At 36.1% G+C, this 24446-nt stretch overlaps 1 protein-coding gene and 1 long non-coding RNA gene across 4 annotated transcripts in view; both read left to right on the top strand.

Annotated features, from left to right (window-relative positions):
* Positions 1-4269: 4269 nt before the first annotated feature.
* ZWINT (ZW10 interacting kinetochore protein) lies at positions 4270-12146 on the top strand. 3 transcript variants are annotated; one of them, XM_001163535.7, is made up of 9 exons: positions 4270-4530; positions 5343-5433; positions 5585-5708; positions 5873-6039; positions 6194-6250; positions 6779-6921; positions 7002-7170; positions 7267-7349; positions 7541-12146. In XM_001163535.7, the coding sequence occupies exons 1-8, from the start codon at positions 4367-4369 to the stop codon at positions 7306-7308; spliced, it is 957 nt and encodes a 318-aa protein (XP_001163535.3). In that variant the 5' UTR covers positions 4270-4366; the 3' UTR covers positions 7309-7349; positions 7541-12146. The 3 variants fall into 3 exon arrangements, with proteins under 3 accessions (XP_001163535.3, XP_001163500.2, XP_054515607.1); XM_001163500.7 differs by having other exon boundaries at positions 4308-4530; positions 6779-6817; positions 7039-7170; XM_054659632.2 differs by having other exon boundaries at positions 4400-4530; positions 7039-7170.
* A 4799-nt stretch (positions 12147-16945) lies between these two features.
* LOC134807169 (uncharacterized) overlaps positions 16946-24446 on the top strand; it is a 170417-nt gene continuing 162916 nt past the window's right edge. Inside the window, exons 1-2 of the long non-coding RNA XR_010146893.1 lie at positions 16946-19576; positions 23106-23242. This is a non-coding gene — a long non-coding RNA (uncharacterized LOC134807169). The remainder of the gene's footprint in view (positions 19577-23105; positions 23243-24446) is intronic.

Below are 24446 nucleotides of genomic sequence, written 5' to 3'. Positions count from 1 at the left end.
TTGATTTGTTACCTACAATTCTTTGTTTTAGAAGTTTATAATAGTTTTCTATTGCTATATAACAAATTATCACAATTTAGAATTTTAAAAAACACATTTATTATCTCACAGTTTCTATAAGTCAAGATTTTAAGACAGTTTCACTGGGTCAAGGTTTTGCATTCTGCTCAAGGTCTCACAAGTTTTCAATCACGATGTTAACTGAGTAGCGTTATTTTTTATTTGATTATTTGTAGAAACTTAATCCCCTCAGGGCTGTTTGACTGAGGGCCCCATCTATTCATTGGCTATCAGCTCAGGTCTATTTACAGGTCCTAAAGGCCACTCAGAGTTCCTTGCCATGTGATAACTACCACAGGCAACTTACAACATGGTTGTATGCTTCTTCCAGGCCAGAAGGAGAATCCCTCTTTTTTTTGTGCAGTCCGCTAAGCTTCTGCTATACATGGAAATGGAGGCATGAGAGTGGCATGCTATCCCCTCTGCCTAACAAGCAACCTAATCAATAGAATGACATCCCATCACCTTTATTGTATTCTATTGGTCACAATTTCTATCTGCACTAGAAAGAAAGAAATCACACAAGGAAATGACTCACTGGTAGCCCTTCTAAAGTGTGTTGGCACTATTGCTTCAGAGAGTCTAGAACACAGTTTTAACTCATCAGTTCACCTTCAACTGATAACACAACTTCAGAGAAACTATACAAGCATATAAATTTACTTTTATTTCTTCTCTCCCACACTTTGTGCTACATTTTACTTTTAAATATGTTATAAAACCCACATCACAATTTTTTTTCCTTTAAAGATAGGGTCTCACTTTGTTACCCAGGCTGAAGTGCAATGGCATGACCAACTCATCACAGCTTTGAACTGGGCTCAAGTGATCTTCCCACCTCAGACTCCTAAGTAGCCAGGACCACATTTCACTCCTTTGTATACATTCAGATTTGAAGCTAATGCCATTTTCATTCTGCCTGAAGAACTTCTTGTTTCATGTGGGATCTTATGCTGAAAATTTCCTTCCATTTTTGTGTGTTTAAAAATGTCTTTAGTTAGCCTTCTTTTTTATTTTTATTTATTTTTTGAGACAGTCTTGCTCTGTCACCCAGGCTGGAGTGCAGTGGCACGATCTTGGCTCACTGCAACCTCCACCTCCCAGGCTCATGCCATTCTCCCGCCTCAGCCTCCCGAGTAGCTGGGACTACAGGTGCCCGCCACCATGCCTGGCTAATTTTTGTATTTCTAGTGGAGACGGGTGATTTCACTGTGTTAGCCAGGATGGTCTTGATCTCCTGACCTCGTGATCTGCCCACCTCGGCCTTCCAAAGTGCTGGGATTATAGGTGTGAGCCACTGCGCCCAGCCTAGTTAGCCTTCATTTTTGAAAGCTGTTTGCTGGAAACAGAAATCAAGGTTGACTTTTTTTATTCTTACAGTACTTGAAAGATGTTACTCTACTGTCTTGCTTGCATTGTTCCAAGAAGAAATTTCCCGTAATCCTTATCTTTGTTTCTATGTAACATGTGCCCCAACACCCCTTATTACTTTAGAATTTTTTATCAATGGTTTTGAGTTATGCAATTATGGTATAACTTGATGTCATTTTCTTAATATTTCTTGTGTTTGAGATTTGTGAAGCTTCTTGAATATATGAATTTATATTTTTCATCACATTTCAAATTTTTTGGTCTTTATTACTTGTTTTCTTGTCCTCTCCCCTTGCCTCTCTGAGACTCCACTTTCAAGTATATTATTAGGCTGTTAGAAGTTGTCTCACAGCTCACCACTGATTTGTTCATGTTACTTTATTTTCATTTTTTAATATTCTGTGATTGATTTTGGGTAGTTTCTCTAGAGCTGTGTTTCACTTTCATTCTGCAATGTGTAACATACTATATTAATACCATCTAATTCCATCTATCACATTGTAGTTTTCACCTCTACAAGTTTGATTTAGGTCTTTATTACAAGCTTTGTGTCTTTGATTAACTTTTTTAACAGCTTTTATGACAGCAGTAAAGTGTAAATTTAGTGGTTTTCTGTATAGAATTGTACAACCTTCACCATAACCGAAGTGTAGAACATTTTATTTATCCCTTTAAAAGAAACACTATATCCATTTGCAGTCCCTCCCCATACTCTCTCAACCTCTTATTCCCACCAATCCCCAGCCCTCGACAAGCACTATATAAATTTACTTTCTGTTGCTATAGATTTGTCAAATCTAGACATTTCACATAAATGAAATAATATATTATGTGGTCTTTTGTAATTAGCTTCTTTCACTTAGTATATTTTCAAGGTTCATTCATATTTTAGCATGTAGTAACCATTATTTAGCATGTAATAAAGTTCTCTTTATTACTGATTAATAATTCATTGAATGAAAGTATGCATTTTCACTCACCAGCTAATGGGCCTTTGGGTTGTTTTTACCTTTCAGCTTTTGTGAATAATGCTCCTATAGAGGTTTGTGTATTTTTGTGTCCCCATGTTTTTATTTGTCTTGGATATATAACTAGGAATGAAATTGTGACTCATACGGTAACCCTACGTTCAAAGTCTATGCACCAGTTTACATTTCCATCAACATGAGAATTCCACTTTCTTTACATCCTTAGCACCACTTACCTTTTTCATTATAGTTCTGATATCTTTTTGAAGATATGGGATATAGTTACAATAACTGTTTTAATGTCCTTGCCTGTTGATTCTAACATTACTTAAGTTCTGATCAGCAATTGATTTTTCTCCTCATTGTGTATTTTTTTTTTTCTTTTTGCAAGCTTGGTAATTTTTCTTTGTATGACATATGTAAATTGCACCTTTGGTGAACATTTTTCTATTTCTATAAATACTGCTGAAGTTTGGTCTTGTCATCTGTCATGGTTTGTTAAGTTTGATCCATTTGGGTCTTACTTTTAAGAGTTAGATGGCACTACAGCACTGATCAGCTAGGACTAATTACTGCCTACTAAATAATTAGTAAACAACTATCAAATCAAGACTTTTTTTGTGTGTACTCTGTCCAGTGTCCTAAGGACTATGAAGTTTTCCAGCCTGGTTAGTGGAAATAGAGACTATTTCTGACCCTCTGTAATGTCCATATATATATATTTATAAATATATATATATATTTTTATATATATATTTATATATTTTTTATATATATTTTTATATATATATATTTTTTTATATATATTTTTATATATATTTTATATATATTTATATATATATATTTTTATATATATATTTATATATATATTTTTATATATATATTTATATATATATATTTTTATATATATATTTATATATATATATTTTTATATATATATTTATATATATTTTTTTATATATATATTTATATATATTTTTTTATATATATATTTATATATATATTTATATATATATTTATATATATATTTTTATATATTTTTGTGTGTGTGTGTGAGACGGAGTCTCGCACTGTCACCAGGGCTGTAGTGCAGTGGCGCAATTTCGGCTAACTGCAACCTCAGCCTCCCTGGTTCAAGCAATTCTCCTGCCTCAGCCTCCCGAATAGCTGGGATTACAAGCGCCCACCACCACGCCCAACTAATTTTTTTTTGTACTTTTAGTAGAGACGGGGGTTTCACCATGTTGGCCAGGCTGGTCTCAAACTCCTGACCTCGTAATTCACCTGCCTCAGACTCCCAAAGTGCTGGGATTACAGACGTGAGCCACCGCGACCGGCCATGTCCTGGTATCTTTAAAAATCTTTTAGCTAGTTTCTTGAGACACATACTGCTCAGTACTCAGCTGAATGAATACCAAGTTCTCTCTCAGCAGTTATCTTTCTCCTGTACTCTGCAAAGAACATTACCTACCTTGGTCTCCCCAGAATATCTGTTCTATTTTGCCAACGCAGGCAATCCGCTGGGCTCTGCTTGAGTTCACTCTCCTGCATCGCATCTATAAAATACTAATATCTTTGAAAGCAGCTCGCTTTTTGAGCGCAGATCATTTGCTTCCTGTATCTCCCGGATCACTATTCTTTACTGAGTCCCAGCGTCTTAGAAACAGCCCCACTGTTTTTCGGGTTTTTTTTTTTTTTTTCTACAGCAGTAGTGAATATTTTAAATAAAGTGTCAATGCTGTTAGTTTCCCTTAAAACGCAAACTCAAGGAAATGCTTTCCCTTTTTCGAGTAGAGAAAGAACTTCCACAGGTGCGCGGTCGAGCTCAAGCCCACTTATAGTCTCTGGCACCGCGTACTGACTAGCGCGCAGGCGCAGAGCCCGTGCGCGCCTAGCCATAACCGCGCTTGCGCCAAGCAGCGAGGCCCGCCAACGTGCGAATCCGCGCCTGCCAATTAGAGCGCACAATGGTCCTTGATGCCCGCCCACTAACCTCTGCAGCCAATCGCCTGCCCCGGCGCGAAGTCGACTGTGACTTCAAAGTGATCCTAGGGATTGTGGGAAGGCAGCTGAACTCGGCGCCTGGAAAGATGGAGGCAGCGGAGACAGAGGCGGAAGCTGCAGCCCTAGAGTAAGTGTTTGCGGCTAAGTGGCAGCTGGGGCCGGGCCTGGGAGGACCTTGTGGGCCCCTATGTGTAATGATTGGTGCCCTCGACCCTGTACAGCTGTTGAGGTTCGACCCTGCCGTGAAGTGATCCTCACCGCAGTCCCGTCTTAGGTTCCTGAGGTGTCTGTTGCCTGCTCCAGGAGTACAGCCTTTGGGGGACCGTTCGCCGCTCCCCACATCCACATAATCCACAGGATGTGCTCTAGGAGACGGTTTCACTTCTGTCTTCTTGTCCCAACACGACACATTCCCAGTCACTTCTCATCCCCATCCCTGCCCCTTCGTAGACTGCTCCAGTCCCTAATAATGAAAAACCCTAGAGTAGACCGAGGCATCCAGCCCTCTGCCCTGAGTCCTTTCTCAGCTATTCCAAGACTCTGCCCCAAGGCTGGTGCTCAGCGCCAGGAGGGATCCCAAGGCCCAGCATTCTTCCCCTTCCTTGCATATCTCCCTGGCTTCCTTCACATCTTGACTCAAATGATTTCTCTTCAGTGAGACACTCCCTATTTAAAATTTCAGCTCTTTTCTCAAACTCCTTATCCACTAGCCCTGCTGATTTTCCTTTTGGCACGTATTACCACCGTGTGCCCTCCATGCACGCCATTCCTGGTTGCAGGCTGTGGACCCTTCAGGCCCTTGTGTAAACTCTGGTCAAGGCAAGACTCTCAATACTATATATACTGATATACACATCCACATTTGTTTGTGTACACACACGAACTGTAGAACTAGCACCACAAGAAACTGCAATTTCCTGTGTTTCCTTGCCCCTCCAGGGTCCTGGCTGAGGTGGCAGGCATCCTGGAACCTGTAGGCCTGCAGGAGGAGGCAGAACTGCCAGCCAAGATCCTGGTTGAGTTTGTGGTGGTATGTACAAGATGAGAGCGAGCCTTTCAGAAGCCAGGGTCTGGTCCTGGCTCCTCTTACTGAGATACAGGGCAGCATTGGCAGAGAGCAGACTTAAGGAAACCTGTAAGGAGGTAAGGATGTTCCCTGTCTCTGCCCTCCCTCTGAGCAGGACTCTCAGAAGAAAGACAAGCTGCTCTGCAGCCAGCTTCAGGTAGCGGATTTCCTGCAGAACATCCTGGCTCAGGAGGACACTGCTAAGGGTCTCGACCCCTTGGCTTCTGAAGACACGAGCCGTGAGTAGGCAGGGGATTGTAGTAGCAGCTGACCTGAGTGGGGAAGGAAGGAGGATTTCAGTTAGGTCTCCCATTTGGCTGATGGGAAGGAGGCCCAGTGTTGCAGGGAGGCAGGCTAGCAGGCCACCCTCACTCATGTTCTCATTCCTGGTGGCTCATCTCAGGGCAGAAGGCAATTGCAGCTAAGGAACAATGGAAAGAGCTGAAGGCCACCTACAGGGAGCACGTAGAGGCCATCAAAATTGGCCTCACCAAGGCCCTGACTCAGATGGAGGAAGCCCAGAGGAAACGGACACAACTCCAGGAAGCCTTTGAGCAGCTCCAGGCCAAGGTATACCCAGGGGTCTTGAGTACAGGGAGGGAAGGGTAGTTAGAAAGGAAGAGGGAAAGAGTGAGCAAGCTGAGTTGTGCCAGCTTGCAATCTCCCAAAATTCTAGCCAGAAAAAATAGACTTCTCTTGGTCTTTCTCCCTTGCTTATCTGTAGAAACAAATGGCCATGGAGAAACGCAGAGCAGTCCAGAACCAGTGGCAGCTACAACAGGTAGGTTCATCCCCCTAGGAGAATATCCCTTCCCACCACCATGCCATTGTATCGGCTGTGTCCCCTGTCTAGAAAACCGTTTTGCTTCCTCCTTTGAGGCACTATAATATAAATACCAACATGGGCTTGAATTTCAGTGTCACCACTTACCACTGCATGACCTTGGGCAGGTCACCTAACTTTCTGTTTCTTTATTTAAAATGAAGGCAATAATACCACCTACTCTAGAGAGTTATTAAGATGATTAAATGATCATTACAGCAAGGACTTTAAAATAGTACCTGGCACATAGCAAGTTAAATAAGTGTTATCACCTTTGTGCCCCTTCCCCCCAAGAATGCCTCACCCTAGAACAGCTCATTCTGATCTTTCCTTTTCTCTAGGCCCCTACTCCACCCTGAAGTGAATAGAGTCCCTCTTTTCATCATTGAGCCTGAGCCCTGAGCTGGGTGTAGGCTGGAGGGGTTGGAGGGAGTTTCTAAGACTTCAACATCTGATGCATAATGTCTGCATGCTCACTCCTGGCAGGAGAAGCATCTGCAGCATCTGGCGGAGGTTTCTGCAGAGGTGAGGGAGCGTAAGACAGGGACTCAGCAGGCGCTTGAGGGGGTGTTTCAGAAACTTGGAAACCTGAAGCAGCAGGCAGAACAGGAGCGGGACAAGCTGCAGAGGTAAGTTCAGGAGCATGGGCTGCAGATTCAGAATGGTCCAGCTGAGATTCCTTTCCTTCACACTTACCTCCTCTTTGCAGGTATCAGACCTTCCTCCAGCTTCTGTATACCCTGCAGGGTAAGCTGTTGTTCCCTGAGGCTGAGGCTGAGGCAGAGAATCTTCCAGATGATAAACCCCAGCAGCCGACTCGACCCCAGGAGCAGAGTACAGGAGACACCATGGGGAGAGACCCTGGTGTGTCCTTCAAGGTAAATGAGAGATGGAACAGGTGGGCATGGGCAGGCAGGTGGAGACAGAAGCTGGGAGATAGGCCTTACCCACTGTCTATACTGTATTTCTCCAAGGCTGTCGGTCTACAACCTGCTGGAGATGCAAATTTGCCATGACTTCCTGGAGGACAGCAGCATGGAGAAAGATCCTAGAAAAGGTCAGACCCAACTCAGGCCTTGGTGTCCCTGGACTGCAAGTGTGGAAGGAGGGAAAGCCTGGTTTACCTCTCTCTGCATCTGAGCTCTGCTACCCATGGAGCAGACGGATGGTGGGAACAGGAAAGAGCTTATGTTACACCTCATTCCCATGCTTAGCCCACCCAGAGCTAACCCCTGTCTTCTTCCCCAGGCCTCTGACTTCCCTCACCTCCCAACCATCATTACAGGAAAGACTGTGAACTCCTGAGTTCAGCTTGATTTCTGACTACATCCCAGCAAGCTCTGGCATCTGTGGATTAAAATCCCTGGATCTCTCTCAGTTGTGTATTTGTTCATATTCATATGCTGGCAGGAACAACTATTAATACAGATACTCAGAAGCCAATAACATGACAGGAGCTGGGACTGGTTTGAACACAGGGTGTGCAGATGGGGAGGGGGTACTGGCCTTGGGCCTCAGGGGTTGCTTCCCCCTATGATGCAGACATGGTGAATTTAATTCAAGGAGGAGGAGAATGTTTTAGGCAGGTGGTTATATGTGGGAAGATAATTTATTCACTAATCCAAATTGTATTCATGGATCCAAATGTTTGTTGAGTCCTTTCTTTGTGCTAAGGTTCTTGCGGTGAACCAGAATTATAACAGTGAGCTCATCTGACTGTTTTAGGATGTACAGCCTAGTGTTAACATTCTTGGTATCTTTTTGTGCCTTATCTAAAACATTTCTCGATCACTGGTTTCAGATGTTCATGTATTATATTCTTTTCAAAGATTCAGAGATTGGCTTTTGTCATCCACTATTGTATGTTTTGTTTCATTGACCTCTAGTGATACCTTGATCTTTCCCACTTTCTGTTTTCGGATGGAGAAGATGTACCTTTTTTGTCAACTCTTACTTTTATCAGATGATCAACTCATGTATTTGGATCTTTATTTGTTTTCTCAAATATTTAAGGTTATACATTTCTTCTGACTTCCTTTATTTTCACAATCATTCAATTCATAGCATTTCCTATATTCTGTTATAATTATTTCATTGATTCATAAATTTCTTTGAAAAATAATTTGGTCTTCTATTGATTGTGAGAAGATAATCTAAGTTTAATTTGGTCAGAGAATATCATCTATTTAACAAACTTTGTAATTTGGTGAGTGAATTATCTTTTTTACTGATAAAGAGTGATGTCATCTTTTTTAATGTTTCACATAGGTTTGGAAAGAATGCATTTTAGATTGTGTGTAGTATTTTCTATTAGATTATGTTTGCAATTTTTGTTTCAATTTATATCTTATATACTTAATTTTTTGTTGTCTATCACCTGAGAGGTGTGTTCAAATCTCCAACTATGATAGTGGATTTGTTCATTTGTCTTTATAGTTCCATTTTCTTACATACTTTGCAGCTACTTTATTAAGGTATATGTAAATTTACATTTATATTTTTCTTCTGAACTGAACTCTTTGTGTGGTAGCCTGCTTCATCTATAGGCTAATGTGTTTAACCTTGAAAACTAATAGTTTTAATAGTAATATAACTTTGTCACTTCTTTTGGTTACCCTTTGCTTGACATCCTTTCTCTTGAATTTCCATTCTTTTTTAGTTTCAACCTTTCTTTATATTTACCACTTGTATACAGCATTTAAAGGGTTATTTATAAAAAAAAAAAAAAACTCTTGTCACATTTGTCTTTATGATTTTCTAGTTGTGTCAATTTTTTATTTGCTTTCTCTTGGCTTTTTATTTATCCCTTTCATGCCTTTTAATTTTATTTTTTATTGTTTCTTCATGCTTTTTGTTGTTTGTTTGTTTAGAAGGTCTAATTTAGACCTGCTAGTTTAGCTTTCATAGTTAGCAATGTCTCAAGTTAGTTAAAGAATTAAAGACTCTTCATCCTTTTCTTAATAAATGAAGCCTGAACAGCTGTAACCATTGATAGATCATCCCACTCTAAACTATTAAGGTATTTTTGTCCAGTTTATAACTTCTAGCCTGTTTGTGTTCTCATAAATTAATTTTTTAAATTATTTTATACAGTCAATGCTTTATTACTAATTTATTTACTATTTTTGCCCACATTATTTTTACATTTCAGAGCTTTCATGTGGAATACTTTTTCCATCTGAAATAAATGTCTCAGAATTCCCCTTAGAGTTTGCAGACTGTATAATGTTTTAAATTTTACTATGAAAATATTTTTATTTCATCCTTATTCTTGAGAAATGTTTTTATTATGTAGAGAATGCTTGGTAGGCAGTTTGACTTAACACATTGAAGATTAACTCACTGATTCTCTGGTCATCTGGTTTTGATCCTTGATGATGAGAAGTCAACTGTCAGTTTAAAAGCCCTTCCTATGCATTTTTTTACTCAGTTAGTGCTTATAACACCTGTATTTAGTGCTCTATAGTTTTACTATATTGTGAATAGTTTGGGACTCTGGTTTACTTATTTATTCATTCATTCTGCTTGCAAATAATTGAGCTTTCTAAATTGCCACTCTTTCAACAATTCTGGAATATTTTCAGTTTTTCTGTTTAAAAAACACTCTTACCTCTTTTGTATTAGCTTATTCTAAAATGCCAATTAGACATCAATCAAATTTTCTAACTTTTTTCTTCATGTCATGCAAACTTTCTTTTGTAGTTACCATTGCTCTTTCTCTTGAGATTGCATTCTAGATGCTTTTTCTATTTTAACTTTATATAGCCAAGCTATTGTTTTTTCATCAGTTTCTTAATTTTTGATCTTTGATTTTCATTTCAATAAGTTGTATTAGATCTCAATTTACTACTGCTTTTGAATATTTTCTTCTGGCTTACATTTTGAGCTTTTTAATTTTTTTTTTTTAATTCTTGATGTATTTGACTACATAGTAGGTATACATACGAGCTTATTTTTTATTATCTTAATATATGGACACTTCATTATCTTTTTTGGAAAGGTTCATAATATATAACTTTATTGGCCTATCTCTCATACTCCCTGTTTAATATAGTTCATGTAGTTTTACTTTGAGCTGCCTATTTTTACTAAATTTTACTGTTATGGCCTGATACAAAATTGAGAGAATTTGTGTTAACTTCCGTCAATAGCTTGTGGGCATTACCTGTATAACTCTTAGAAATGTTAAAATGAGTGTTTTTAATGTTTTTTATATTTGTGTGCTATCCCATTTTTCATTCCTGTTGTTTATTTTCTTTCTTATTAGTATTTCCCAAAGGCTTTTTTTCTACTTTATATGTCTTTCAAAAACACAGGTATTGGCATTATTTTCTTTAATGTTGCTTTTAATACATTCTTTTAATTATTTTTTGTCTTTATTATTCCCTTCTGCTCTAATTTTTAATATTTGTAGGATTTTTTAAAATTAATATTTGATAATACATATGTTCTTTCTTATAGTCCAACAAACGCATTTACATATTTACATTTTTATTTGACCACCACTCTGAGAATAATTCATATATTTTAATACATAGGCTATTGATTATTTCTAAATAGATTATAATTTTAGTATTGATTTTATTTTAAATCAAGGAGGTTTCCTTTGTTGCCCTTGCCTCTCAAATGTATTTGTAATAGTGTTTAGTTCCTCAATGGATTTAAGATAATTTTCTGTTATTTTTAATGCACCAAATTTTGTAATCTTACTGTTACTTCTTTTATTCCATTTGCTTCAAATGGTATCACACCTCTGAATATTGTTCCTTAAAATTTATTAGTTACATATAGGCTTATGTATATGCGTAGTCATTATATATGTTCTTACAGGGAAGAGATTTTATCATTTTTGTTCATCACTAAACCCACAAGTTCAAGAAAAATCCTGATAGAGGGTAGATCCACAAACATTGGTGAAAATGTAAATGGTTGCCAAAAATGAAAAAGGAACACAATGCATACAGGAGGTATTCCAAATTTTTAAGTGTGTCTTGGAAGTTTGTATGAGATTTCACAGAGGTAACACCCCAAAAAAATTTTACTTCTATATTATGACTTCTTTTGCATCTACTTTTTCCAAAATGTTATTTTTTTCTAACAGAGTTCTAAACATTGAAAATCATTTAACACATTGCATTCAGTATTTCTGATCATTTTTATCTAACCAGTTGCTAGGATCAGTTTCTAAAAAACAGCATGAGAGAGATAAAACTTGTTCAAAGTACCCTCCTAAAATTATTAAGGTCTTCTAAATTTATGTGACTTATTCTATCAGGTAAATATTCTTATTATCCCAGTTAGTGTTGGCAAAGCTAATACTGCACATTCTGTCTGTACAGTTTCGAAATTTATAAAACTAAGGTTTCATTTCTAATACTCTCCCCTGCCATAACAAGATGGGCATTTTCCGCTGCTCTTTAACTCTTATAGTGCTAAACTTGTACTTTTTGCAGCAGTGGTGATCAGTGAGGGTTTTGAATATCTCTAAAAATAAATGGCTTTCTTCCCTGTGCTACCAGTACATCATACAATACTAGGCGTATATATTTTATTGAAGTATTGTTTTTATGAGCTTGTTTTTCCAAAAGGGAATAAAATATCTACAAAGCGTGTTAGTGATAACATCTGAGAAGTTTCTGCTAACTCTGAAAATGCCGTAACTATTTACACACAATGTTAATTTTCTCCTATTTTAGAGCCTTTCTGAGGTTAATACACCTCATTCTTGTCTTACAGAATTTCTATAACTTGTATTGAATGTTTATGTCTCTTCTTTGAGCCTCTTTCTCTCTTTTATGTATAAGTTCTGAGATATGAATAGAATGTGAAATTAAATAATTTTATTTCATTTTGATTCCCAGTCCAGTTTTTCAATGACCCTTTTTATAGATAGAACATTGGGCTCTGAGGAACTTCCTGTTTGGGTTTGTAATTCATTAATTAACAAACATGCCCCACTGATAAAATTTGCTCTTGAAACCCTGACTATCCTAGATTGTTTTGAGGCCAATTTAAAACTGTCATAAATTCGTTATGTCCTCAAATTTATAACTTAACAAAATTATGAAAAAGCAAAAAACCTTAATCTTCATAGACCTCTGTAATATACAGAGACTGGATTTTGGATGCCATGTTTGTATGCATTTCTAGATTTTAAATTGTCAGACGGACTTTAGGAAACACACTACCCAAGGTGTGTATAATTCATTTCATCATGCATTATGTAGTAATTATACCCAAATGTAGAAGTTGATTGTTTAAGTGGGTAGATTACTATATGCCTAAAATCATGTTTTATGATTGATAAAACCAAAGGAAATTCAGGATCATGCTTTCAGAAAGTGATAGGACTATTAGAAAGATAAGGTTATCACTAAAATGTTTAAATAAACCATAAAAAATATAATTTAGTGCAAACATATTCTGTTTGTATGTACTATAAAAAATAACATGAAGTGAAATAATTTGTTTTCTGGAAAAATGAATTATTGTTTAAAATATTCTGTAGATTCTCCAGGTTATCCAATATATGAAATTTTATTGTAAAACTGGGTCTAATCTTAATAACCAAACAGTAAATGTCGATTTTATTAGTCTAGTTAAAAAGCAGTGATATTAAATATTCATCCTTATCATATAACTAATCATTAAACAATAATTCATTTTTTATATAGGCATTTGAGGAAAATTACTTCTTTTTGGGGATAGAAGCGTATCCACAGTCTCCATTTGTATGAGGGTTGGATAAAAGTAATTTGAAATAATTTATTTACTGAAATATAGCATTATCTCTGGGTTTCATTCTGTTACTTCATAAAGATAATAGACTGTGAGGGAAGATACATGGATTTCTAGCTTGAAAATTCTAATGTTAATAATCACAAAGTGTAACTTTGTTTCAGTATGTTTTCAACAGGGAAATAAGAGGAAAAGGAAAGAAATGGTAAATTCACTAGAGAAATTCAATCGTAAAAATATAGAACATGTCTGCGTATGTGGTAATGTTACAGGCGGGTCTTTGTTCTTCAAGCTCCCAAGATGGTGGCGGGCCGCTCCCAAGATGGTGGCGGGGGGCTTTTTGTTCTCTGACCTGGGGTTCTTGGCCTCACGGATTCCAAGGAATGGAACCTTGGGGCATGTGGTGAGTGTTATAACTCTATTAGAAGCCGTGGGTCGCGGAAGAGAACCGTGGAACCCAGCGACTAGTATTCAGGTTGATTAGGACGAACCCGGGCATTTAGCTGTGTAGGAACAATGGCGAGCCTTTAGCCCGATAGGGAGCCGCAATGGATGCCTCGCTGGATCAGGAGGGCAGCGGACACCCTGCCGTATCCAGAGGGGTATAAGTTAGCGGCAGGTCTGTGACAGTGGCATTCAGCAGTGGTAGAACAGTGTGCGAAAGCTCAGCTCGAGCCAGAACAAACACGGACCAGAAGAGGGTGCAGTTGCAAGATTTAATAGAGTGAAAACAGAGCTCCTATACAATGAGAGGGGACCCCAAGGGGGCTGCCCACTCCCAGCTCGAATGCCTGGGGTTTATATCCCAATCATTGTTCCTCCCCCTGTGCTCTCAGGTGATAGATGATTTGATTATTTCTTTATCTCCTGTTTTTAGCCTAATTGGTATTTTAGTGAGCTCTCTTTACTACCTGATTGGTTGGGTGTGAGCTGAGTTACAAGCCCCGTATTTAAAGGGCGGTGCGGTCACCTTCCCCAGCTAGGCTTAAGAATTCTTAGTCGGCCTAGGAAATCCAGCTAGTCCTGTCTCTCAGTATGTCTTTATACATGTATACATACATAACATAGCCAGGGAGAATGGAAATAAGATGGAAGAAGTGACTACTTGAAGGATATTATCTTATTTTTCAGATTCAGACCATGCCATTAACCACTTGCTCTCCTAATTCCTGTACACAGGGACATAACATCTTTGCATCCACAAATGAACATACACCAGTACCTTCAACATTAAATATACTTATTTACGAAATGCTCATTGTATAGTATTAGGGAATATTTTACAAAAAGCTGCCCCTTAAGCTTAGCTTCAAATAGATGAAATTATCCAGAGGCAGATTTCATCAAAAATTTATTGAATGTCAGCTCTGTGCTGAACATAAGTTCTAAGAATCTTTTAAAAAGAAAAAACTCGGCTGGGCGCGGTGGCTTACGCCTGTAATCCCAGCACTTTGGGAGGCCAAGGCGGGCAGATCACGAGGTCAGGAGATCGAGACCACAGTGAAACGCCATCTCTACTAAAAATACAAAAAATTAGCCAGGGGAGGTGGCGGATGCCTGTAGTCCCAGCTACTCGAGAGGCTGAGGCAGGAGAATGGTGTGAACCCGGGAGGCAGAGCTTGCAGTGAGCCGAGATCACGCCACTGCACTCCAGCCTGGGCGACAGAGTAAGACTCCATCTCACAAAAACAAACAAAAAAAAAACAAAGAAAAAACTCAATAGTCCTACCTTCTTTGAGTTTAAATTTGGAGTCAGGAAAGAAAAAAAATTATGAAAAATAATTCTATTAAAACAATGTTTATTATATTATTTTCAAAGACTAAGAAGCAGGATGTTTTGACAGCACCAAGGATAATCTGTAATACTAAGCAGGGGAAACATAAGTGAAATAAAGGAAGTGAGAGACTGATAGAATCAGGAATGCAAGTGGCCAAGCAGAGTTTGGAGCAGAGGATAGAAAGGAGGAAATGGGAATAGTGAGTTCACAAGGGCTTTTTATCTTTACCCTGATGGCTATAGGGATTCAAAGTCTTCACCCTGAAGCCATGGAAACCTCTTGAAGTTTTCCTTCCTACTTTGTCAAATAATCTTCAGGTGCAATTTAGTATATTGAAATAGAGCTATCAAAGAAGTCACACCATCGATGAGCACATTTATGAGTTCTGGGCAGAATTCACATTTAGAAAGCAGTGCAAATGCTTCCATCCTCTCTAAGTAAACACATTTCCCTGAGTAACCATTGCTTATTATTGGGACTTGCTATAATGACAGCAGCTAAACAGCTGAAATCCATTTAGGCAATTAGATACACTAAAGCAACATTGGAGTGGCACCAGAATGGAGCTTCTATTTCTAAATGCTTAAATGCCTCTACTTAAAAATAAGTCACTACTTAAAAATACAATTACCATAATTATGAATAGCTGTACATTCTAGCCACCAAAATAATTCCCAAAGTAGTTAAATGGCACTAGTATGGTCACAGTTAGCAATCAAAATAAAAACACACCTACTGGAAACTGATGAACCACCCATCCCACAGCTCAGTGCTTTTCGGTATATGAATCACTAAAGACTCATGACTTCCTAAGAACATTGGAAAGCATTTTCAGCAATGCAGAATCACTTGTGCCTGAGTAACAGCCTCCTTATCAAGGATTCAGAGACCAAGAATTTAAAATATGGAGGAAAAAAACTCATCCATAGTGAATTTGTATTAAATGTTTGTATTAATAAAGAATAATACAAAATATTTGTATTAAAGAATAGTAATCTATTTCACATTAATTAGCAAAATCATACTTTTTCAACAGGAGTATTAATAACATGAATTTTAACAATTATGTTCAACAGTATTCAGAGATTCTTGGAATTTAAAGAGAAAAAGTGCTGTACATTAGGTGCCTATGTCATCCTTGGCACTAGCAGCAGGGTGTGCTAATTCTTTTGAGGAAGTAATAAAAATTGTATTTGATTTATAAAAAGTTTCATTGGTATAAGAAGAGGTTTTCTATTTTACCCACTTCACTCCTGTGTCTACCCTCATCTCAAGAATTTTCGGGAACTAACTAGCTAAATCTAACTCTTGGTGTGGTGGCAGCTGTGGTGGTGTTGATATGAAAGAGTAGAAGTAGTAAAAGAAATGTTATCACAACAAAAAGGAAGGGCTAATAAAAATTCAGGTAATTCTAACAATCATCATTACGTACTGTATATATTTGTATAGGACAAACTGAAACCATGGGGTTCCATGCCCCTCCAGGCATACCTTTTGTTTTATATTTAAATAATGAAATGATTTGGGCCTTTGCATTGCATTTTATGTATCTCTAGAAAACTTAGTTTCCAATAAGAAAGGTGTTAAGAAAAACATCTTTATTAAAGTACTTTACAATAAAATAATACTTTCTGTTTAAAATATTAATTTTTATCTTGTAAACGTAGTATAAAGCTGATGACCTAGTTTGGTTTATCTAGCTAGGTATCTTGAAGTGTCAAATGCATTAAAAATATATATGCATTTACACATATTCTAAACTGTTGCCAGGCATCCTTCTCTTCATAATTTAATTTATTTTGCTTTTTTTTAAGGAGTCATTTATTTCAATTATAAAGACACCTGGAAGCTACAGGAAACTCATCTAACTTAGTTGCAGTTCTGATTGCTATCAGCCGTTCGCTATTTTTTTACCTGAGTTTCCTGTTTATTTGTAAAGAATCTAAATGACAGCCTTGTTCATTTTTAAATTTTGTATTAGGAGCAGCATTCACATTTCGTGCTGTCTTTGAATTCAAGAGATGTTTGTCTCTTGGGTGTTTGTCTTAGTTGAATAATATGAAAGTTTTGTGAGGAGAACAGTGTACTTGTTTTATTTGATCTCAGTTGAAGTCTATATAACATTTGTTATGTGGTTATATGAAATTATATGAAGGTCACTGTAATAATCGAAATGTGTTATCTTGGAAGATAGTACCACTGAGCTTTTAGTTCTTAAAATTTGATGTGCAATAGAGCCACTTGGAAGTGGTTTTTTAAACGCAGGTTTCAGTCATCTCTAGGAGATTGCAATTCTCAATTCCTGGTTTAGATTTTCAAAAGTTAACAAATACCTCAGGTGATTCTGATGTAGTGGATTTAGGGACCATTTTCTGAGAAACTTTATACTATTTCTCATTAAGGCTTTAGCATATTAACAAGTCACAAGATGATACTTAAAACTATGCAACAACAGACATGTACGTTCTGAAAAGGACTGGACATCTAGAAAGGAGTTTAAAGTACTGTTATACTAGGAAGAACCAGGTGTAATATAGTGATGGGAGCACTGTGTTCTGGCCTAAATCTGAAGTCAAAAAAGATGTGCACCCTGAGGCAGAAAGATGATGCCAAAAAGATAGTAATGGTAGAATGAAAACAAACTTCTGCTTTAGAGTGTTTTGGCAAAGTAATATTTTTATTAAACTCCTACATGCTCACGCTCACACACACAGGCCTGAAAAGCAGATAATGTTAGATAAAGTGAGTATAAAATCTTGTTTTGTTCTCACAAGAAATAAACTCAGAAAATAGAAATCCTTATCTATGAAGAGATAAATTGCCCAATTTACTGGCTGTTCACCAAACACAAAGCTCAGTGACAGTCCCTATCCTCCTTTGGGATTAGATGAAGCCATATGACTGGATTATAGCTAAAAGAGTGTGGGAAGAAATGATATATACCACTTTCAACTACAGCTCACGAAATCCTCCCAAACCCCATCTTCCATTCTTTTTCTGTCTACTGACTAAATGGACAGGACACTGAGGAGCATGAGGAAGGTAGAGTCACAAAATGGAGAGAGCCTGGATCCTTGTCACTTGGAAGAAAATGGTTTAAGTAAGGATAACTGTGTTGGATTACTCTGAGTGAGGCGTGGGAAACAAAAAAAAACAACATTATGATTATATGAAGTCACTGAAATATTGAGGTTGTGATATCAGAGAGTTTAAATGTTCTGAACACTATCCTGATTTCCCTAAGCCAATATTTCAGGAAAATCTCTTCAACTATTGTTGATAATAATTAAACGTGTGTTGGGCTAGGAAAAGCTACTCTTTGAAAGATCTTTATCTTCAGTATAAAAAAAATTGTAGGCACACAAAATTTTAAACTGGAATTTCCACTTTAAGAGGGATTTTTGTCAAAGGAAGGGATGGATGCTAGTTGTATTAAATTCTCCATTTCCCACGTCAAAGATGCAAAAGTGTGTTACCATATAGTGCTTTACTCACTATTCCTTCAATCTCAAATATTCTGTGCTTAAACCCCAAGACATATCTGATTTGAGAAATTGATTGCTGAGCTATTTATGGTTTAAAATATATGGTATGTCAAAACATTCTTATGTTCTTAGGAAGACTAAACAGTTTGAATCATTTTGAAGGATACCCAATGTTTATAAACTCTCTTAACATGAGTCTTACCATGACTAATGAATTCTTTGATCCCTGACCAGATAAAAGTTTTGTTTGGTAGGCTTATAATATGCTCAGCTTCAACCAGTATGTAAATCAGCGAAACTTCTAATTGTCACTGTGAGTTTAGAATATTTTGTTCTTGTAGTTTCTTTGGGAAATGTGTTTACTCAGTTGCTGCATTTTTCCTGCTATGAGTCATTTAATTATACACATTTATATCAGCATTTGTGCCACCCCTTTTTTCTTCTCATATCACTTTGCATGACTATCTCTTACCTGTTTGTCAGTTTCCTGCACCTTGAAGAACCTATGAGAAGGTGAGTGAACCACCATCATAAATGGTTCTAAAATTTGTTTAAAAAAAAAACTTGTAGTATTATGATTCAATGTTGTTGTTATGGGTCCTTCTCTTGAAGCTTTCATGTATGAAATGTAAAGTTTATATTAAAGACTCTACAGTGATTTACTTTTACCTGCTTTCAAATTTCAAATTTCTGTATAGGATGGTGAGGTTTGGGGATGGTTTTCCTTATTTTTTTCCCTAAATTCATTGTTCTTGAATACTCTGTTTACCTATAGACAATATTTTCTAATATTATCTTTTAGAAAAATTGAACAAAGGAATCTCAAACAAGTGTTTTTTATATTAAAAGTATGATAAATAATAAAAGTGAAAATGTTGATTTTCAATAGTATGATGTTTCAGTGTAATCTGAATATTTCAAGATAATTGAGTTGCCATAGCAATAACTGTTAGCAGTGCATTGCAAAAAAACCTTTTGATAAGAAATGTTTTGATTGTATCTCTTCCTAATTGATAATGTACATATCCATTATTTTCATTAGTTGTTTTTATAACAATTTAATGGGATAGATATGTATCAGCAATCAGAAGATGTTTTATAGATAGGGAAACTATCACAACTTTATAATGTTTATCTTAAAAATACAAAATATATTTTATCACTTTGACAAATCCTTAAAAAAAATGTATTTATCAATTGTCTTCAGCATATCTCAGGACAGAGTGTCAAGATTTCCACTGCACCTGAGCATACAATCTGTTTAGCACTCACCAAATTTTATTGTAAGTATTATTTACATTTCTAATTTAGTGCTAAAACTTTGTCTTCTTTTTCTATTTATTATTACTGCCAAATACAGCAGCTATTGCATAATAGGTATCCAAAAGTTATTTCTTTGCAATGTATGATGATGTTTGTTCTTCTTATACTTTTTAACCTATATGTCAGTGGCATGGACTGAATTCATCAGGCACTCTGTCAGGATACATTCAAAACTGGAAATGTATAAGGATAGATGGATGGGGCTTTCGCAGTGATCTCCAAATGAGTAAGGGTGTCTCATTCCCAACAACGGTGTGACATTCTAAAAGATATGGATGCATTTTTTATTGCAGAAATATATTTGGTATATATTTATATATTTGAACAAAATATTACCAAAACTTACATTTTTACTATTTTTAAGTGCACAGTTCAGTGGCATTATGTGCATTCACATTGTTATAGAGCAATCATCACCATCCAGCCCCGGAACTATGATCATCTTCACAAATTGAAACTTCATACACATTAAACATAGCACATCATTCCTTTCTCCTCTAGGCACTGGCAACTACCATCCAATTTCTAGGAATTTGACTGTTCTAGGTATCTTATAAAAGTAGAATCATACAATGCTTGGTTTTTTGTGCCTAAATTATTTCATTTAGCATTATGTCCTCAAGGTTCGTCCATGTTGTAGCATGTCACAGAATTTCCTTATTTTTTTAAGGTTAAAAATATTACATTGTGTGTATATATCATATTTTGTTTAGCCTTTCATCCACCTTTTGGTGCTGCTGTGCCTATGGTATACAAATATCTGTGTGAGTCCCTGCTTTGAATTATTTTGAGTATATGCTCCAAAGTGAAATTGCTGGATCATATGGAAATTCTAAATTTAATACTATTGTCTACAGTGGAGGTACCATTTTAGATTCCCACCAGAAATGTACAAGAATTGCAATAAATCCACATTCTCATCAACACTTGTTATTTTTTGTTATTTTGATAATAATAAGCCTAATGGGTGTGAAGTGATACCTTGTTGTGGTTTCGATTTGCATTTCCTTTTCCATAAGTGATGTTCATTTCTTGAAAAAAAAATCTGTTCAAGTCCTTTGCTCATATTTTCATTGAGTTTGTTTTTGTTTTTCAGTTGTAGGATTTCTATATATATTCTGAATATTAATATTTTATTAAACATATGACAGTAAATACTTTCTCCCCTTCTGTGGGTTATCTGTTGACTTCATTAATTACATCATTAATAAACAAAATTTTTAAATTTTGAAGAAGCTTAATATGTCTACATTTTTCTTTTGTTGCCTTACTTTTAGTGTAATACCGAATAACTCTTTGCAAAATCAAATGCAATAAAGTTTCCCTCTATGTATTCTTCCAAAAGTATCCTGTTTTATTTCTTAAATTTAGGTCTTTGATCCATTTTTGAGTTAATTTTTGCATATGGCATAAGGTAAGAGTTAATTATTTTGCATGTAAATATTCACTTCTCCTAGTACCATCTGTTGAAAAAACAAATCCTTTCCTCATTGAATGGTTTTAATGCTCTTGTCGAAAATAATTTGGCCATATATGCAAAGGTTTTTTGTTTTTTCCCCCCTGTGGTCTGTATTTTTCTTTTCATTGATTAAGATGTCTGCCTTTAATAGCACGCTCTTCTGATTGTAGCTTCTTTTCTTTTCTTTTCTTTTCTTTTTTTGGCGATGAGGTCTTACTCTGTCACCCAGGCTGGAATGCAGTTGCAAGATCTTGGCTCACTCCAACCTGAACATCCTGGGCTCAAGCAGTCCTCTTGCCTCAGCCTCCCAAGTAGCTAGACTACTGGCACATGCACATGCATCCACACTCAGCTATTTTTTAAATTATTTTATAGAGACAAGATCTCACTATGTTGCCCAGGCTGGTCGTGAACTCTTAGCCTCAAGTAATCCTCCACCTTTTTTAATGTCTGTAACTCCCAAAGGGCTGGGGTTACAGACATTAGCCAATATACTTGACCCTGATTACTGTAACTTTGTAGTAATTTTTAAAATAAGGAAGTATGAGTCCTTTGATTTTTTTTCTTCTTTTTCAAGACTATTTTGTCTATTTGGGGTACACTGAGATTTCATACAAATTTTAGGATGAATTTTTATGTTTTTATTTTATGTAATGCAATTGTCATTTTGGTAGGGATTGCATTGAATATGTAGATTACTTAGGATAGTGTTGACATCCTAAAAATATTATTTTCTAGTCCGTAAACATGGGATGTCTTTCCACTTGTGTCTTTAATTTCTTTTGGCAGGTTTTTGCAGTTTTCAATGTACCAGTCTTTTGCCTTTTTGGTTAAGCTTATTCCTAAGTATTTTATTCTTTTTGATGCCATTGTAAATGGAATTCTTTTCTTAATTTCCTTTTTAAATTATGCATTGTTAGTGTATAGAAATAACACTGTTTTGGGAGTTTGATTTTTGTATCCTGCAACTTTGCTGAATCCATTTTATTAGTTCTAAGTTTTTTTCCCTTGTGGAATTTCTTGGGTTTTCTACATATGAGATCATGCCACCTGGGATCAAAGATAATTATCTTTCTTCTTTTTCAATTTGAAAGGGTTGTATTTATTTTTCTTGCCTAATTGCTCTGGCTAGGTCTTTCAATATTTTATTTAATAGAAGCAGTGGCATCCTTGCTTTGTCTGTGATCTTAGAGGAAAAGCTATTCATCTTTCAGCACTGAGGATGATGTTAACTAAATGCTTTTGATATATGGCCTTTATTGTGTGAGGTAGTCTTCAATTTTTAGTTTGTTGAGTGTTTTTGTCATGAAAGTGTATTGTACTGAATTCTGTCAATAGATAAGAAATAATTCTTTCTTCATCAATTGAGATAACCATGTGGGTTTCTTTCATTCTGTTAATGTGGTGTGTTTCATTGATTGATTTTATTTGTTGACCTGTCCTGTACCCTAGGAATAAATTTCATTAAATAATTGTGAATAATCCTCTTAATATGCTCTTGAATTTGATTTGCTAGTATTTTGTTGAGGATTTTTGTATCAATATTCATAAGGAATATTGGTCTGTAATTTTGTAGTTTGTTTCTTTTAATGTCTTTGTCTGCCTTTGATATCATGGTATTGCTAGCCTCATAAAATAAGTTAGAGAGTGTTCCCGCATCTTTAATTTTTTTTGGTGGAGTTTGAGAATGGTTGTTAATTCTTTAAATGTTTGGTAAAATTCACTAGTGAAGCCATCTGATCCTGGGATGTTTTTTGTTGGGAAATTTTGCTTATTGATTCAATTAACCTCCTAGTTATATATCTATTCAGGTTTTCTAGGTTTTTTTAATTCAGTCTTACAGGTTGTTTGTGTTATAATGTTTAAGTGAGGGAGATAAGGGCCCAGACTTTCTTAGTCAAACACCTTGTTGACATCACTCTCTCTTGAATTACTTTTACCTTTGTGTTATTAACACAACTGCTACCTCTTTGTGTTCTGTAATTAGCTTTCTTCAGGTAAATTCATTCACTTGTGTTCCCTTTCCTTAGCATCCTGTGACCACGTTCTATTACATTGTGTGATTAACCAGAGCTACTCAATTGTAGAAGTGTGTCTCAAGACCCAGTACTCTGCTTAGCTGCATCACAGGAAGAAAGTTGTCATCCAAGAAAACATCCATTAGCAAGTAAGCATTCAGTAGAGTTATATAGTCCTATTATACTCTACTTCTTTATACTGTCTTTTTTATTTTCTTTTTATCTTACAAAGTCAGTAGTTTTAAAAATAATCTATACTTTCATTTTTTAATACGTAAGTTAATAGGTGTTTCAAACCTACTACATGGTGCTGTCCTATGTAATCTGGTGAGTACAAACAGCATTTTATACATTTTTCCATGAATGGTGCATAACATGACCTGTCAAAAGCCATGTGTACGACTTGAAAAATAATATTTGAATGTTAACATTGAGGGTAGTCTTGGCTTATGTCTTCCTTAAACACTTTCCCCGGCTGCCACCACTAGGAACAAAAATCAAACACATACACACACACACACACACACACACACACACACACATATTCTCAAGAGCCTTTTGTTTACCACTACATTTTTCTTCTGTTAAAATCTAAGGTTTATATGTTTTTCTTACAATCGAGGACCCCTAAGGATGCAAAGGAAATTTTGAAATATAAATGCCTTGAGAGCTATCCTATATAAATTCATGACAGTAGAACACAACAGTTTGTACAGTAAGAGCTGACATTACTTGTTTTCCAGCCAAGGGATCTCTTCCATGTTTTCAACTTTGAGTGAGTATGTATGATTGCACCATTAAAATTAATGATTAATATATGCACAACTCTCTTTCCATGAATAAAGTCAGCATTTTATACTGAAGTCAGCACATTTTAGGGCAGATAGTGGCAAATTGGCTTTTGAGAAACATGGGCTTATAGATAACCAACACTAATATATTTGGGACTCAGTCGAAACTATAAAATGAGAGTGTTGAAATAAATTATTTCTAAAGGCCCTTATATATCTAACTCTTTATGATTCTATAATCAGATAGTTATGAAATTTTGAATCTAGGTATCATAGTATAAACAGAACAAGAAATAACTTAGAAGCATATCCACCTGAAACATTTTGAATTAGGTTACCAGAAATCCTCTACAGAAATAGCAAAGGACACATGAGGATAAATTATTACAACTTAAGACAACAGAATTAGACTCTTAAACAAATGTGTATACCCAAGTCTTTCAGAAAATGGTATAGGTTTTCTGCAAACTTTACCCTGAAGGTAAAATAGATCACATCTCTGGGCGTTTTCCTGGAGGGAATTGCTGGCAGGAAGGATCTTTGGAGTGCAACATTACAAGAT

The sequence above is a fragment of the Pan troglodytes genome, chromosome 8 (assembly GCF_028858775.2).
Source record: "Pan troglodytes isolate AG18354 chromosome 8, NHGRI_mPanTro3-v2.0_pri, whole genome shotgun sequence".
NCBI lineage: Eukaryota > Metazoa > Chordata > Mammalia > Primates > Hominidae > Pan > Pan troglodytes.
This window is presented reverse-complemented; position numbering and strand designations above follow the sequence as displayed.